General features: G+C 36.8%; 2 protein-coding genes across 3 annotated transcripts; one reads left to right on the forward strand and one right to left on the reverse strand.

The window, feature by feature from the left end:
- The first annotated feature begins 6040 nt into the window (after window positions 1-6040).
- Window positions 6041-12117, forward strand: LOC104218772 (RNA polymerase sigma factor sigA-like). 2 transcript variants are annotated; one of them, XR_011400611.1, is made up of 10 exons: window positions 6041-6306; window positions 6812-7585; window positions 8364-8562; window positions 8685-8777; window positions 8871-8999; window positions 9114-9167; window positions 9244-9321; window positions 9728-9790; window positions 10594-10705; window positions 11114-11226. XR_011400611.1 is itself a non-coding variant. In XM_009769352.2 (10 exons), the coding sequence occupies exons 2-10, from the start codon at window positions 6909-6911 to the stop codon at window positions 11763-11765; spliced, it is 1515 nt and encodes a 504-aa protein (XP_009767654.1). In that variant the 5' UTR covers window positions 6044-6306; window positions 6812-6908; the 3' UTR covers window positions 11766-12117. The 2 variants fall into 2 exon arrangements, 1 of the variants encoding a protein (XP_009767654.1); XM_009769352.2 differs by lacking the exon at window positions 10594-10705 and adding an exon at window positions 11657-12117 and having other exon boundaries at window positions 6044-6306.
- A 780-nt stretch (window positions 12118-12897) lies between these two features.
- LOC104218771 (zinc finger CCCH domain-containing protein 12-like) lies at window positions 12898-18293 on the reverse strand. Its single transcript, XM_009769351.2, has 2 exons — window positions 16822-18293; window positions 12898-13543 (listed from the first exon to the last, which is right to left on the reverse strand). The coding sequence occupies exons 1-2, from the start codon at window positions 17594-17596 to the stop codon at window positions 13260-13262; spliced, it is 1059 nt and encodes a 352-aa protein (XP_009767653.1). The 5' UTR covers window positions 17597-18293; the 3' UTR covers window positions 12898-13259.
- Between the last annotated feature and the right edge of the window lie 98 nt (window positions 18294-18391).

Consider the following 18391-nt stretch of genomic DNA (forward strand, 5'->3'; position numbering starts at 1 on the left):
TGTTTTATATTGTCCACAAAGTAAAGGACTAGCATATAATGACGTTATGGCAAGACATAAAAATAATTTTATTATGATGAATAAGATACAAATAGTTTCTGGTATTAGTATTGTCTCCCAATATAATGAAAAAATTACAAATAAATGGTAGAATTGCACGAATAGTCTTCTTTTAGGTCACTTTTTAAATTTTGGTCTTTCCTTAAAAAGGTTTTGCAAATATAATGTCCTCCTTTCGTAGCCTCAACCACTCTAGCTGCAGAATTTAGAGAACACTTGTTTAAGTTCAAACATCTAAAAAGACTATCCTTCTCAAATTTCTTATGCAGCTCTGATACACATATTGGCGATTATGATTTTGAAAGTTAGTTAAATATTTTAGTGGGAAAAGTGGTTATCACTTGAGTCACACTTTTTACATTTCAGCATTTAATTTTTGTATTTTTTTAGCATGTTTTAGTCTTATAAATAGCAAATATTCAAAATGTAAACTATCGAGAATGTTAGTGGACGTGAGTTCTCTCTTCACCCAATTCTTTTTCAATTATGTGTCTTTCTTATCCCTATTCTTCTATCTTCCTTTATTTGCATTGTTCCATTGGCTTGGTACCTTGATTTTGGTGTCAATTGGTATCAGAGCTCGGTAGACGATGGGCCCACGTAGACTTGTTGATATAGTGACGGGTAATCAACCCATAGATTTGCAGGAGTAATTTGCAGGAGCAGTACGAGGATCTAGCAGCTCAGCAGCTAGATCTGCGAATAGAAATGGCACAAAACAGCAGGAATTAAGAGATGATTTGGGCAAATGTCATGTTGAACTTCTGTAGATGGTGACTGCTCTCAAAAACTCCTTCGATGGTTTGCAATTGAGTCAACAATCAAAGGATAATGCATCTACCTTGATTGCTAGGCACAAGGTGCTCCAATCGGTCAAGGTATTTTAGGTCCCAACCCTTACTGTGTTAATGCTACTCGAAATCATAACTTGGTTTTTTCTCATTTTCATGGAGAGAATTTGAAGACATGGTTGTATAGAATTGAATAATATTTTTCAGAGGATGAAACTCATCTTAATCAGAGAGTGAGATTAGTGGCCATGAACCTCGATGATGAGGCATTAACTTGGCATCAGTCCTACCTTAAGTGTAGGAATTTACTTATGTTACCTGTGTGGGATGAATACATAGTTGTGCTCATCAAAGCCTTTAGTAGTGACTTTTCTGATCCTATGCTAGAATTGACACAATTGAAACAAACAGGGTATATAAGAGAGTTTCAGTTTGCCTTTGATAGATTAGTGGCTCAGTGCAATTTAACTATTGAGTAGGTTATATCTTGTTTCCTTGGTGATTTGAAGGAGGAATTAGTGAATCTTATCATGATGCACGAGGCTAAGACACTAGCAAAGACCTGCAGGCCTGCAGGTTGGCTAGACTAACTGAAGCTACTCTAGCTACAAATGCTAGAGTTCAAAAATACTCTATTGGTTATGTTGCTGCTAAGAGAAACTCTTATGAGAGTCCAGTTGTTCGTAATACATCATACTAAGCAGTGATACCTGCACCACGGCTGACTTTACCTGCTGCTACCAATGTTGTAGTACCTAGGAATAGAAGGACCATATCTCCAGCTTAGATGCAAGCAAAAAGGGCACAGGGACTATGTTATTTCTGTGATGAAAAATACTATGTTGGCCACAAATGTAATCTTCCTAAACAGATGTTTGTCTTGGAGCTTGAGTCATCAGAGGTCTCTTTTGAGGAAGAGGGAAACATTCAGCATGATGCTAAATTACCTCCTAAAGAATGGACTACTACTGAGGGTGATCACCCACACATCTCATTGTGTGCTTTAGCTGGTATTCAAGGAGCTCAAACTATACATGTCACATGTTATAGTAAAAAATAACCCATCCAAATTCTCTTGGATGGGGGTAGTACCAATAATTTCATAGATTCAGCATCAGGGAAGAAGCTAGGATGAACTATTATTCCTACTAGGCTGAGTTATAGTAGTTTGGGGAACAACAGATTAGAAGCAACATCTGGGGTGGTACAGAATTTCCAATGGATGTTGGAAGGCACTACCTATGTGTCAGATCTTATTGTGTTTCCAGTTGGTCGATATGACCTACTATTAGGAGCACTATGGATGAAGACACTAGGTCCAGTTACAATGGACTAATCTTCCCTTACTATGACCTTTAATTATCAGGGTAAGCAACACAATTTGAAGGGTGTATCAGAAGATTGCAGACTTTCTAGTCCTAAGGCTATTAACGAGTACCAAGGTGATGAGGCTCAGTTGTTTATGCTGCAAGTCATAATTGATATTTCCCCTTCTGATGCTGAAGATGAATGGCTTCTGCATGCTTTGCATCTGCCTGATAATACAACACTACCTCAACCACTCAGTGAGCTACTTGTTAGCTACAAACAATTATTCTCAGAACCTACTACACTACTACCACAAAGGGGTGCATTTGATCACAAAATCCATTTACAGCCAGGAACCAAACCAATCAACATTAGTCCTTACGGGTATTCTTCCATAAAGAAGGATATAGTTGAAAAACTAGTCAAAGAGATGTTGCAGCAAGGGGTTATTCAGTATATCAACAACCTTTTCTCTTCACCTGTAGTGGTAGTGGGCAAAAAGGATGGAACCTGGAGACTATGTGTTGATTACAAAGAATTGAATTAATGCACTATTAAGGATAAGTTCCCTATTCCTACCATTGATGATTTGTTGGATGAATTAACAGGTGCTTCTATATTTTCTAAGGTTGATCTTAGATCCAGATACCACCAAATTATAACTGTTCCTGAGGATGTTTCAAATACTGCTTTTAAAACTCACACGGGACATTATGAGTACTTGGTTATGTCTTTTGGACTCACCAATGCCCCATTCACTTTTCAATACTTGATGAATCATGTTTTTCATGAGTTCTTGAGGATGTTTATACTTGTTTTCTTTGATGTATCCTAGTATACAGTAGGACTTTGCAAGAACATGTTCTGCACTTACAAAAAGTCTTCAAGGTGATGGTGCAGAACAACCTCTTGGCCAAACATTCTAAGTGTGTATTTGGGTTGCCAAGTGTGGAGTACTTAGGTCACTTCATTTCATCTCATGGTATTGCTATTGATCCAAGAAAAATAGCAGTAGTCCAGCAATAGCCTACTCCTATCAATGTTAAACAACTAAGGGTATTCCTTGGTTTGGTTGGTTACTATAGAAAATTTATTAAAGGATATGGACTTATCAGTCGACCCTTGATAGACCTACTGAAGAAAGACAACTTCTTGTGGACTGATGCTGCTTCACAGTCTTTCTCTGTACTTAAACTACCCTTAACTACTACACTAGTCCTAGCTTTGCATCATTATTCTTACCTTTTGTTGTGGAAACTGATTTCAGTGGCACTGGCATTGGAGCAGTCCTTATACAAAATAACCACCACATAGCTTTCATCAGCAAGGGCCTCGCACCTAGGCATGTTGCTTTGTCTATTTATGAAAAGGAACTCCTAGCTTTGGTATTTGTTGTTACCAAATGGGTCAAATTATCTTCTCAGCCAACATTTAATTGTCAAAACTGACCAGAAGGCATTGAAGTATTTGTTAGAGAAAAAGTTACACATTGACTCTCAAATCAGATGGTTAGCCAAACTTCTGCCCTTTGGTTTTGAAGTTCAATACAAACAAGGTAAAGAAAATATGGCTGCAAATGCTTTATCTAGAGTTCAAGGTGCAACACTCATGGTGATGATGGTATCTTCAAAGCTACAGGCTTTTATTACTTCCATACAACAACAGCCTCGAAAAAAATTTACCTGGCTGAATGACCAACTTAGAAGGAAAGAAAAATTACTGGTAGGCAGTGATGCTGCATTGAGATCCAAAATCCATACTCTTTGGCATTCCTCTCTCTCTGGTGGTCACTCTGGGATTGATTGTGCCACTAGAAAGGTGCTCACTTAATTTTATTGGAAGAGGATCAGAAATGATATCATCAGATTTATTCATAAATTCTCAGTATGCCAAAGAAACAAATATGACATTGGGGCTTCTCCTGGTCTTTTATAACCCCTACCTATACATGTTCTTCCTTGGACTGACATCACCATGGATTTCATTGAAGGTCTACCTAAATCTAAAGGCAAAAATGTCATATGGGTCATAGTTGATCGACTAACTAAGCATGCTCATTTTATTGCCTTGTTTCATCCCTACACTGCACAGTCCTTTGTTACCATCTTTCTAGACAACATTTTTAAGCTCCATGGATTTCCTGCTTCTATTACTAGTGATAGAGATCCCATTTTTATTAGCTGTTTTTGGAGGAATTCCTCACTGCTCAGGGTGTCACTTTGAATATTTCTACTGCTTACCACCCACAAACTTAGGTTCTCAACAGATGCTTAGAAACCTACCTATGATATTTTTGTACTGACTCACCCACATATTGGTCCCTCTTTCTTTCCCTTGCTAAATGATGGTACAATACTAGTCCACATTTTCCTATACAAACCTCTCCTTTTGAACTTCTCTATGGTTATCCTCCACCTTTGCATTTGCCTTATTTGCAAGGAGATTCTGATGTTGCTTCTATTGAAGATATCTTCTTGTTTCGTGAAATCAAACTCCAACTGGCAAAGTTTTACCTCACTCGAGCTCAGCAAAGAATGCAGTCTCAGGCCAATGCTCATAGGTCTGACAGACATTTACAAATAGGTGACTGGGTCTATGTGAAGCTTCAGCCCTATAGACAATCTTCCTTATCCACCTTCCCTTATCATATCTGACATCTTGCTACTTTGGCCTCTATCCTATTGTTGAGAAGATTAGTGTTGTTGACTATAAGTTGCTGCTACATCCTGAAGTTCTGATCCATTCTACTTTTCACATCTCCCAGTTCAAGTTCTGTCATGAGATACCTGATGATATAGTGCATCCTCCCGTGGTTGATTTGGCCAGTCGTTTTTGCCCCACTCCTGAGCTAGTACTTGAGAGAAAGTTGATAAAGAAAGGCAATAAGGTTGTTGCCCAGTGACTTGTGAAAATGGATAGGCTTGGATGCATTCTATGCCATTTGGGAGCTCGCGTCTACTCTTAAGGCTCGCTTTCCTTCCTTCACCCTTGAGGATAAGGGTGTTCTTCCACCGGGGATATTGATACACATTGGACGGGAAAAGTGGTTATCACTTGAGTCACACTTTTTATATTTTTGCATTTACTTTTTGCATTTCTTTAGCATATTTTAGTCTTATAAATAGCAAGTATTCAAAATGTAAACCATCGAGAATATTGTCTTGGATATGATCTCTTTTCTCAATTCTGCCTCTTTCTTCTCCCCATTCTTCTGTTCTTCCTTTATTTTTACTGTTCCATTGGCTTGGTACCTCGATTTGGGTATCAAACTCACAACGCGCTAATTGCAATTCCCATAAAAAAAAAATTGGATTGTCTTGCTAACAGCCTTGAGTTGTTAAGAGTTTCGATCAAATCCTGATTTTTTGTAATCTCAAACTAGTCGATGGACTTATTCCAAATTTCCTGATTTTCTTCGCTCCTCCATAGTTTTTGCACAAAATTAGTCACGTATTCCAGACTTGTCCTAGGTAGTTACCACTTCTACTGATTGTGTACAATATGACTTACATTGTCAAGAGTTAATTTCCGTTGGTGGTAAATGGCTAAAATTTCAATCAAGTCCATAATCAAAGACATCTTTATAGTTCTTTCCAATCATCAAATTAATAGTCGTTAATTCGTTTTGATACTTACGATAAATATGGAAACGTGAGTAATGAAGCTTACCAGTGATCAATTTATAGTCGTCAATTTCTGCACGTCATCCTACACATTTTCAGCATACGTTTTGTACATATTCAAGATGACCAAAGTGTTTTTTTTTTTTAATTTTAAAAAAGGAGAAATAAAAAGAAGAAAGTGTCGATTTCCAAAGATAAAGATAGAGGACAAAAATGAAAAGAAAAGAGTACGTGTAACGCTGGGAAACCAGAGAAGAGGGCCAACACCACACGAACCCAGCCCCAAATATCTCTCCAGCCAATGGCTGTTAACTTCTCTCCTGTCCCCGATATCCAGAATCACCGCCTCTCCTCCCGTTATTTTCCACCAGTACTTTCTCATTTTTCGATCATTCTAATAATTCAACAAATTACAAATCAAAAACAAAGAAATACATTATCATTTCGGTTAGCAACCAAGTTACAAATATTTTCACTTTCACACACACACACCTCACACTGTTTAGTGCAACTGCTAAATTCAGGTACAATAAGCTGAACAACTCACCTGAGATCTTCATACTACTCATGTTTGATATATATTTGATTTGATTATTCTTAGTTGCTCTAAATTACTGCAAATCTGCAGTTTCTCTCGTAATGATCGCCTTGCACGTTTCCTCGTTGTTGCATCTTGCATCGCACAAGTTCATAAATTATTGGCATTCAACTTTATTCAAACTTGTAACAGTAACAGCTTATATATTTTTACGTTAATTCTATTCATGAATCATGACGATGCGTTTTAGCAATTTGTTCATGTCTAACCTGTTTGTGTATTGTGAATTCCACTTAGTGAACTAGATGATTACGAATTCTTAGCACGACTTCATTGAGGTTTAGGAATAAAAATGAGCAGAGATTTCCTTCTTTTTATAGGTGTATTTCCTGCTACCAGCACCTCACAAGTGGATTAGTCAGAAAACTTGATTGTTGGAATCCTCTGCTTACTATCCATATTTTAGAAACTAATTCTCTCTTTTGTTATAGCTCGACAAGTGGGAGATAAATTCAAGAAACAGCCTGGTCATCAGCTGATATGGTTGTAATTCAGCTATCTTGTTAAGAAAGTCATAGCCCTCACCTCATGATGGCCATTATTGGACTCAGTGCTGGAAACAGAATCCTAAGCTCTTCCTTCAGTTATTCTGATCTTACTGAAAAGTTATCTTGTGCCAGTGATCCTTGCCATCAGTTTCCTTCTACTAAGAATGTGATCAATGCTAAGAAGTCATCTAATTATAGCCCTAGTTATGTTTCCAATCGGAAAAAGCAGTCCGTTAAGGCTCTTAAAGAACATGTAGATATTGCATCTAATCGTGATTCCTATACGGAGCCATGGGTTCAAATGTTCAAACAGTTGCAGAATGGCAGCTGCAGCGAAGAAGATTCGGTGGAGGTTCTTCTTCTGCTGCAGAAATCTATGCTTGAAAATCAATGGAATCTTTCAGCTGAGAAGGCAATGACAGATTCTCTGCAAAATGAAAAGAACTCTAAGAAGAAGATGCAGATCACTTGTTCAGGGACGTCTGCTAGGCGGAGGAGAATGGATACGCGCAAAAGAGATCTACTTCCAAAAAATTCAGCCACATCAGATAGTTCAAGCAAGCGACTGAGACCTGTTATCGGTCCAGAGCTACTACAAAACCGCTCAAAAGGTTACATAAATGGTGTAGTAGGCCAAGAATTGCTGACACACACGGAAGTGGTGCAACTATCCAAAAAAATCAAATTTGGTCTTTATTTAGAAGAGCAGAAATCCAGGTACAGCGCTCTCAACTCCATCCACGATCCAACTCTACCACCCGTACTTTCTCAAACATTGTATGAGACTTTAGTAGTGAAAATGACTATAAAGAACTTAAGAAAATTTGTAGAAAGAGTGAAATGAACTATGAAGAGAACTGTATGAATTACCCTCTTATGTTATACCCACGAGAAACACACAGGTTAATCCCTCTTCTCAAATACCCGCCAAACATTTTGTTCCCGAGATTCTCCAACTATGCTTTATACATTTTCCTAAATACATCTCTTTCACAATTTTGGAGGTCAAATTGCTACGAATGTTATTGTAAAGCTTGAAACTCAATAAAAAGTTGTTATGCCCTTGTGAATGTTTTCGGATTGAACCACATTTAAGCCGGTGGTATGTTGCCAGTGTTTACTAGCTTCCTTATCTAATAAAAAATGGAGTAAGAGATAAATAAAAAAATTGGAGGCGGAATGCTGGAGAAGAAATGGTACTTTACTTCATTATGTACACCTCTGTGTTTAGATATTCTAGAGAATTCCTTACTCCTTAGCATGTCTTCCTCTATAATGGTCAAAATGTAGCTGTGCTTTCTTGAAGGCTGTGGTTTCAACCTTAATGACAGCTTACATTCTCAAAGGGAAAATATTAATAAAATTGGAGGTGATGTGTTGGACTGGGATTTTCAGCTACGATTTGAAAGTTTCTTCGGGTTTTTCTATCCAATAACTTCCATCGATATGTCTTAGAGATGACTTACCCAGCTTGTTTAATACATGTAAAATTTAGGCTGAAGGAAAGATTGGGATGTGAACCTTCTGACGATCAACTCGCGGTTTCCTTGAAAATATCTCGTGCTGATTTACGATCTACATTAATAGAGTGTTCCTTGGCTAGAGAAAAGCTTGCGATGAGCAATGTTCGTCTTGTCATGTCAATTGCACAAAGATATGATACCACCGGTACTGAAATGGCTGACCTCATTCAGGTAAGCTTTTACTGTATGAACAAAAGTTACAGGTGCAGAACTTCTTGCATTTGTGAATTGGTCAATATACTGTAAAATGAAAATTGCCACTTCTTGAGGAAAATTCTTTCATTTGCATGTAGGGGGGCCTTATTGGACTACTTCGTGGAATAGAGAAATTTGATCACTCAAGAGGATTCAAAATCTCAACTTATGTTTATTGGTGGATTCGTCAGGTGAGATCACCATTTAGTTTTTGTTTTTTTCTTGGACAACACAAGTTTGTAATATCATCATGACCATTCATTACCTTTTTCCCCAATTCTCAGGGCGTCTCCAGAGCATTAGTTGAGAACTCACGAACCTTAAGATTGCCCATACATCTACATGAAAGACTGAGTTTGATCCGTAATGCAAAAATCAAGCTTAAAGAGAATGGAATAACTCCATCAATCGAGGTAAGTTGTTTCAAAATGAATCGATCAGCATCATATTCTGAATGTTACTTACAAAGTTAATTGTAAAATATTACACTTTCTTCTAATTTGCTTGTGCTTCTCCGGAACTATCAGAAAATAGCTGAATGCCTTAACATGTCCCAGAAGAAAGTCAGGAATGCAACTGAGGTATGATATCCTATAGCTTTTAGCATTTCCAGTTCATATTGTATCAAAATTGCTTCTAAAATATTTCTTCTTCTAGGCAAGCAGCAAGGTGTTTTCACTTGATAGGGAAGCATTTCCCTCTTTAAATGGCCTTCCTGGAGAAACACTTCACAGCGTAAGTCCAAACCCAAATCCTTGCGAAAATATCTAGATTTGAGTTTGACAGCTTCTGGATTTACTAAATAATCCAAGACTGCTGGCATCCCCAATTGTACATATTAACTTTCTGACAGATATTTTGATTTGATAACTAAGGACATTGGCTTTTACAAATTTAAGATTCAACTTCCATAGATTTGAGATAAACTATTACAGTAAAATTATTAGTTACTCGTTATCAGAGAGATATACAATGTTGACAACACTAAAAGTATATTTTGTATTATCACCCAGAGTAGGGGAAGACTTAACTACCATCAATCTACTGGAGATATTTGAACCCAATATCTTAAGGTTTTAGGCCTTTTTTTAGCCATTTCTTCATCACTGACTAATGTTTCATAGCCTTCTTTCTTCTGCAGTACATTGCTGATAATCGCCTGGAGAACATCCCATGGCATGGAGTTGATGAATGGATGCTCAAGGTAAAATTTATCACAACAATCCTCCCAATTTATTATTAAATATTGAATATATGAATGGTATTTAGTAAGATACTTGTGATCATAAATCTATGTATTTTAACAAAATCAAACTTCCGAGGTATTTGTTTCTTGTTATCCCCTCCCTCAAATTACGGATGAATTAGTATTGGTTGCACCCTGGTAGATGCATGCCTGAAAGATTCGTAGTGGCAATTAGCTCTACTATTGTAGCATTATCTCCCTGAGATGAGTCTTTCCTCCTTGAGTCAAAATAAGGTTCAATATCAATACATCAACTCAGAATGATGGTTAATTTCCGAATCATAATTTCGTGCAGGAAGTATGATCTTGGCATATATTCCTTGTACCTTTAGATCATTATATTTGATAGTGGCGCTACCATGAAATCTTGTTCTCTTGAAGTCCCTTCTTTCTGTGTTGCTGTGTTTTTTCTCTTCTAGAATAACTATAACTGTGGTTCAATCCCAAATTAGTTAGGGTCATGTTTATGAATCATCATTAACCCTATCACTTCATTTAGACCCATAGTAATCCAATATTTGAAGATTTAGGTTCTCTAGCATCAGAAGTTCTCTAATTTTCTACTCTCATACAAATCTCTTACATGGCTAACGGAATCCTAGTAAACTAAACCTGAATCACAACTAAATGTATAGTTTATATGGATCTTTTTCTTCCATTGTGCATCATTTTGTGCTAAGTTTGCATGATTCCAAGAGAGTGTAGGTCTTTCTAGATAACTTCCTTCTATGTTTTTCCTGGTTTTTCTATTCTTATCTCAGGGAAGGAAGGCTTGATATATTTTAATGCTATTACATTCGCAAGGCATGTACATTACTACACATTGATAGTAAGGATAACACACCGACTTATAGGTCAAATTTGGGTCAAAGGGTAAGAGGATACATGTGACTGTCTATCATGCTTCTACCTACCTAGCTACCTATGCTTTCCATTAAATGGGCGTTCACTGGTCTTACCTTCTTCTATACTGCATTTTTTTCTTCTCTTATCATTTATCAAGATGTAAACTTGACTCAGAGAGTAAACGGCTTAATGTGTCTGAGTTCTCTATGAGTTATGCAAAGCATGAGTGTAACTATGAATTTGTTTCGACTTTGGTCAAAATTGGTTCAGAGGACAAAATTGTACCTTTTGGAATATATTCATCATGTGCTTCTATATACTCTTGTAAAAATGCAAGAGAACACTTCTGAGGTTCATTTGTATAAACTTCGGGCTTCTTCCTGAATTCATAGACTGCTGGTGAAGAAATCATTACTGATTTTATATCTTTTACAGGATGAAGTAAACAACCTCATCTCTTCAACTCTTAGAGAACGCGAGAGTGAGATTATCCGACTGTATTATGGTCTAGACAATGAGTGTCTTACCTGGGAGGATATTAGTAGAAGGTAAGAATCCTAATAACATTAGTTGTTTACTACTTGTCAGTGGATATTACTTTTCCCATCAAGACTATGGCATCATACAGCAGGTTTTTCTGATCGAGAACCTATTATTGAACAGAGTTCTAGTTAACATGATTCTTTAGAAGTGTGTTGCTTCATTCTTCTTTTATCTCTAGGAAGATAAAAAAATGAATATCATCGGATTGGCATAATCAACCATGTTAATTCTGAGAATGAATTTAGTCAGTAGTTAGCTAAGGATAAAGAAAAAATGTACATGTCTAAATTTGTAACAAGCATCAATTTAAACGTGATCTGAAAAACTTATAGCATTGAAGTTTCTTATTATGTAGACATTTTCATCTTTGTTTTGTTGACTGATATATCTATATGTTGAACAGTTGTTCTAAATGCTATTTTTCGTTCTTTACAGGATAGGTTTGTCCAGAGAAAGGGTCAGGCAGGTTGGATTAGTTGCACTTGAGAAATTAAAACATGCTGCCAGGAGAAGACGATTAGACGCAATGTTGGTTAAACATTGAGTACGTATGCTGAAGACCAAACTACAAATGAACTGTACATAAAATGAAAGGAAACTTGCATCTCCAATTATTTTCCTGATGGCGAGAACAGATAAAGATCTAAGGGACTTTCTTCACCATCCGCTCCCATCCCAAGCCTCCATATTCATACCAGACGAGTCAGAAAGATGTAGTGAAGATTTTTGTGCATCATCCTTAATAAAAAAAAATTATTTTTGCGCCTCATATACTTTAGGATGTGTCTGTGTTTATTGAGATAGGAGATAGTGTAAAGCAGATACTGTATATATGTTCTTTGTATTGACTTGTTTCATATACTTGATGTGATAATGTCCATTGACTTCTATGTTAATTTGACTTTGTACATTATATTAGTGAATAGTGATAACAAAATATTGATAAAATTATTTGGTAGAGAATATTTTACATAAAAGTGAAAACTTGAAAAGTTAAATGAATTTGAATTCTTGAAAAAATATTAGTGAAATCGGGTCAACATTTTGAAATATAAATGGGACGGAGTAGTTCTGAGTATGTTTCTATTTGGCCAAATTAGCATTTGGATATAAAAATGGCTTATATTCAGATCGAACTTTGAGCTGTTGGCATGAGTTGCCACTTGATAAAAGCCAGAGGAATAGCCGACTAATTTCCTCGGAGATATTGATTTGGTGTTTGCTGCAGATAATATACTCCATGAAGCATTGCCCCTTGCAAAAGACAGTTATTATGATACTTTCAATTACTTTACCCTAACCAGATATAATTTAAAAAAGAAAAATAGAGTACCCTTCCAACAAGAGTAGAAGTCGTAAGTACGACGATCAAATCATTTCATTTGCATTCTTAAATTCTACAAATATCAAATTTATGTATTTCAAAACTACATAATAATATGACTCTTATAACCATATTTTTAATAGATTATTGAACACTTTACAATTGAAGAAAAACCATTTGATCTTTAAAATATGGAATAAAGTATATGAGGTACATATTTCAATTTAGAAGAATTCCGCACTGAGCTCTGTTAATATCACGAAGTATTTAGTAGATATTCATCTCTCCGTATTTCCTATCAGCTTCATTCAAAGCTCTTCAAATTTGTTTCTCCTCTACGACCCATAGAAGCTACACAAGCAAAACCTGTATACATTTTAAGTTATCTGCCCCAAAGGAAGTTACAGTTTATACTTTGCATTCTACAAGGTTCCATGGCGCGGTGAAAATCTCAAAAAAAAAAAAATATAGAGATCCTAGTCCTTATTCTTACAAACAAGTTGACTATAGTACATGGCAGAGATTACACATTGGCTCACAAGCAGTAATCTAGCTTGTAGCTCTAAAACAACATGATTAGGCATGTCCTAAATTAGGTTCAAAGGATGAAAAGAAAAACTTGGTCAAATTCCTCTGGATGCCTATTGGCTGAAAGCAATCATTTGCTATTCAGTATCTTGGTAAACAGATTAGTAGTTAACTATGATGACTCCTTCATTCGATGTCATCAATCCAGTCACCATATATTTTACTAATCTTATCGGGGCCTTTCCATTTTTGAAAGAGCCTTTGGCCAGGCCTCTCAACTATGCTACTCGGCCTTTGTACCTGAACACCCTGCCCTAGATGATAAACATCTGTGTGGAGCGCTGAAATGGTTGAGGGCACTGTACTTTCCGTTGTCTTAAATGAACTTCCTCCCTGCTTTAAATCTGGAGGAACAGAAAGAGAATCTTTGCCTTCTGTTTCAACAGGTCCTCCACCAAATCTGTTCAGTTCTGTGACAAAATAGCAAGAGTTAGTAGTTTGCACATGATCAACAGAACATCCAACATAATTTTGTTGTCTATCTAGCTAAGGTAAAAGAAGACCTCCGAAAAATTAACTGAAAGATGGCCAAACAATTAGACATTTAAAAGTCCAGGCATATAGGTTTTACAATTATGCAGAATCCCTTACCCTAAACCATAATATTTCATGCAGGTCTCTCCACTACAAAACCAAACCCAGTTCCAACTTCTAATAGTACCGACTTTAAATCAACATTCAACTGCTTCGCTGGCGCTTCGTAAGGTTCTTTTAATAGCACAATCCAATCATGATTATGTCTGCATTTTAGTTGAATTTATGACATTGATACCAAAAAGCTCTTCCTATAGTTGTCAGTACAAAAGCATTGCATAAAACCTACACCATCAAGTTCCACGACATTTCTGTCTTCTTCCTTTTTTTGAGGAAAAAAAAAATTAATTGGTATTAGTTCCTTCACCTGGAAAACAGTAATCTATATTGCTTAACTTGCTGTCCAGAATAATCTAATTTCTAAGATATTTCACAATTCCAGCTGAAGTTTCTAGATTCTTCCACATCCAAGTTCTTATGACTCTTTGCGAACTTCCAATTAACCTTTCTGCACAACTCTTTCTACTGAACATATTCTTCAAAATCTTCACTTAGAAATTCATCCAAGTCCTTGCAGCTCATCAACCAAATAACAAGATTTAGAAATTCAATTTCATCCATTAATTTCTTTTTTTTTTTTTTTTTTTTTGGATTTAATAAGCTCCACTCCCCAACCAGGAGCACACAATGCCTTTTTCCCACTTTGCTCCCTAAACTCGTATCCAATATCATGGTTGGGTGTTGAGAACTCTTTCCACTAGGTTATCACTCCTTTTTATCAATTTCATCAAACTTATACAAAAGGAAGAAAAACTTGATTTCATCCTGAATTAACCTATTATATAAAGAAATTCAATGGAGAATAATGAGTATCATACCATTTGGAGTTACTATTCATTTCCCTTGTTTTTTGGATAAGTACATGTTCAACCATCATTTCTCTTTTTTTCTTTTGAGTTAAACTAATATCTCATTGATGTTGTGTCGAAGCAGCCGTAAACAAGAAGTATAACAAAAATTAGAACATACAAAATGATATGTTTCTCTACGAAAGACAACCAATCATTTAAACACATAGGGAACTCATGGGTGCACCGAAAATTAATAAAAAATCAGAGGAATGCCCTAATCTGAGAGAAGTTGTATTTTATCCCTTTGACACAGGTATTTATTAAAGCCTTAGTCAATGTAAAGTCCTACATGTTCACCCAATAGTCTATCCACATCAATAGAAATGCAATGAGTTAGGAGGGAAGGCATTCAACAGATGGCCTCATCTATAGCAATATTGATAAAAGACAAGGACAACGATGAGAGTGAGTTTAGTTATTAACTAGACTAGCCGAGAACAAGAAAATTCAGGTTGATTGATATGGCAAACAGGAGTAAGATAACATACAGAAGTAACTAAAATCATAACGCGGACGACATTACCCAGAAAAACTAGAATGGAACACCCAATGATCATACCCGTCAAAAATACTAATCTTCTATCTATCCAACAACTGGATTGTAGACAAGCATGTTCCCTGATTTCTTTTTCCCACCAAAATTCGCAACATTCTCTGATTACTGCTTCATAGGTTCTAAGACTCCCGTAGGTGTAGCAGAGAGGTTGCAAGAGAGGTAAATGCTTCCTTTGCTGTCATCAGAGTTTAAAAGGGTTTGCTAGTTTGTGGCTTCAACAGGAGAGGAGATAGAGTTGCTGGGGAAGTGGTGGTGAGCATAACATAATAGAAAAAGAGATTCAAAAGTTGTAGGAACAGATGGAAAGATAGATCAGACTAAAGCAACATTACTACTGTGCTTTCACTTTTTGAATTGATAACCGGAGAAATCGCAGAGGACTAGCGGCGCACAGTTTGAAATTCGATGGATAATGGGCTCGCCCCGTACAATTTTCCACTTAAATACCAAGCTTTGTCTACAGCAAAGGTTCAAACCTGTGATGTACGCCAAACCCGCACATCAACATGTTTCACTCTTACCACTAAATCAAAGCCCTAGGGACTACTACTGTGCTTTCACAAAAAATGCATTGTTAAAGTTCCTCCCCTGATACAAACCTCAGGGGTTGGCATGGTGGTAATTGACTTGAGCCTTGGGGTTTGCTCCCTTTCAAGGTCTCAAGTTCGAAACCCACCGGGTGCAAACAATTTCTGGGGGCCATCGGACTAGGTAAAACCTGAATTAACCGTGGTGCACTTGCGGGAAACTCCTTGCCGAGGGCCTGTGCACCCCCGGGATTAGTCGGGCCTCTAAGAGACTCGGACACCCAGTGGAAAATTAAAGTTCCTCCCCAGATACTCAATTTGGGAGCATTTCCCAGATAACTACAGAAGGGCAAATATAAAATTCCCATTTTCCATGAAAATGAACATAGAAATTGACAAAATCTTCTCAAAGTGAACATACTACAAATCTCTTCAGTATTGTACTCTTCTTCTAAGATCTACCTTTTTATTTATTTTTATTTTTATATGAAGTACTCTACCTGTAATCTTCTTTCAGGGTGCTGCCTTGGAGTTTTTTCAAAATAAATTACTTCCAATATATTAGACGCCACCTCATCATTTACACAAACAGAATGCTACAAGAAAAAGCTAATAAGCATGTCACATAAAGTTAGTTCTCCCTTTTATATAGGGGCAAAGGTCAAAGACTCAAGCTTATCCCCAAAAAAAAGGTCAGAGACTCAAGAGGAATTTGATCAAATCTTCTCAGTTATACCAATCCTAATATGGATAGTTGTGTTATAGCATGTGGCATCACAGAGTACTAAAGTGGAAGTAAGTCTAGTCCCATCTACTAAAATGGTATATGAAATCCTTCAACTATTGATAAATTCAGCTACTTTCACAAGTATCGAAGTCATCCAATAATGAACACAGGAAATTCAGTCTCTTTCCTGAGTAATTTCAGTTTTTCAAATTCCCTTTTAGACTTTTGAGATAAGATGATAAGATAACTTGTTTTCCACAGTAGACGATAAAGGGACCTTAATAAACTTATCAACTAGCATTTTCGCCTAAATGAAATTTAACTAAGAAGATCAATCTCCCAGCAAGCCAAAATCAATCATAAATTATCAATCTTCACCATTCTCATTGTAAACACCCATATACTAGAAATAAGCAAAAACTAAGATCCATACCTGCCACACCATGAGCAAAATGACACTTGCTGCCAAATGGGCAATAACCAGTGGTCTCCCACTTATTACAAATTCTCGTCTTCCAATTTGAAGGCTTTAGGGTTGTTCCAGTAGCATTATTACCAAATCCACCAACAGTAGGAGTCACACTTATAGCAACACTTTCTCTAGCTCGTGATTGTTCATCGTGAAGGAAAGTACAACTATCTCCATAAGGACATCCTTCTTCAGTGTAGAACTTCTTGCAATGCCTCCCTTTAGTGGACCTTTGAGACTCCCCGCGCAAATCAGGAGAAGTCAATATTGGTATCTGGTGTTCTTCTCTTGGTTCCACAGCCAGTACTCCTCCTCCTCCTCCCCGCTCACTTTCATGTGCAGCCACTATGTCTTGCCAATTAGGAGGTGGTTTGCGAAGCTCCTCTATTCCATGAGCGAAGTTACAATTAGTAATGTAGGGGCAGACACCCGCACGGAACTTACAACACAATTTAGTTTTATAGAACATCTTTCCGATTGCTTTAGAGCTACTGGTAACTATATCGCGGGGATCTAAACCTTGCACATTTCGAGATTTCTTGTTGGGAGGCTCACTCCCAGACCGATTCTGGGAATTGGAAGGAGTTTCATTACTGTTCCAGGCTCTATAATCATCCTCAGTAGCCCAAACCGCCTGGTCGGAAAAATTAGGACCCCAACTGCCAAAACCACCACTACTGGCAGTTGAATCTTGGATCATATTCCCTACAGCAAAACCAGCTTCACCCATAAAATCCATCAAAACAGCAGATCTGACCACCCAAGAGGTTCAATTCCCAAAACAGATAAAATGACATACAAAAACAAGAAAGCTCAAACTATGGCAAAGAAGATTTACACACTGATAATAGCTATACCTCTAAACATATACTACCCAAAAGAATGAGAAAAAACGAACCTCAAGCCAACAAAAACATCACAACCCACTTAGTGGCCAGGAAGAGAAGAGAAAAAAGTTACTAAATTTAGAAACTTTATTTTTTGAAAATAAGGGGTTGGAAGCTAAAAATCCTACCTTTTTCAATAGGGGAATAGCTACAGTACAATGTAAGCTTTCACCAAGCGACAATACCCTAATTCAAATTGCATAAAGAAAAAGCATAGTACAACAAGTAATTAAACAAGAAAAAAAGAAGATTAACCAACTCGTTCTAAAATACAATGTCAATTCTAAACCCTAAGTTTTAGTAAGAGAACACAAATTAGGGAATTGAAGTTAGTGGTATCCAAATGATTCTTGTAAAGGAAAGTAGCAGTTAATTGAAGTGACCTCAGATAAGGGAAAAAAATCTGGAGACTAAATTGCATTTTACAGAGATCAGATTACGGGTATCGAGTTTTGCTGGTGGAAAATGAGAGGAAAAAGAGTGGTGGTGGTGGGCCCCCTCGTCATTGCCCCTTATCTCCTCAAAGACCGACGGAAGAGGAGCTTACCCAGTTACTCCATCCGTTCGAAGTAGTACATAATTAAAGTAATTCCAAGTTTTTTTTTTTTTTTTGGAATTTGGAATTTCACTAAAATCCCTTGAGTCAT

This window comes from Nicotiana sylvestris, chromosome 6 (genome assembly GCF_000393655.2).
Source record: "Nicotiana sylvestris chromosome 6, ASM39365v2, whole genome shotgun sequence".
In the NCBI taxonomy this organism is placed as follows: domain Eukaryota; kingdom Viridiplantae; phylum Streptophyta; class Magnoliopsida; order Solanales; family Solanaceae; genus Nicotiana; species Nicotiana sylvestris.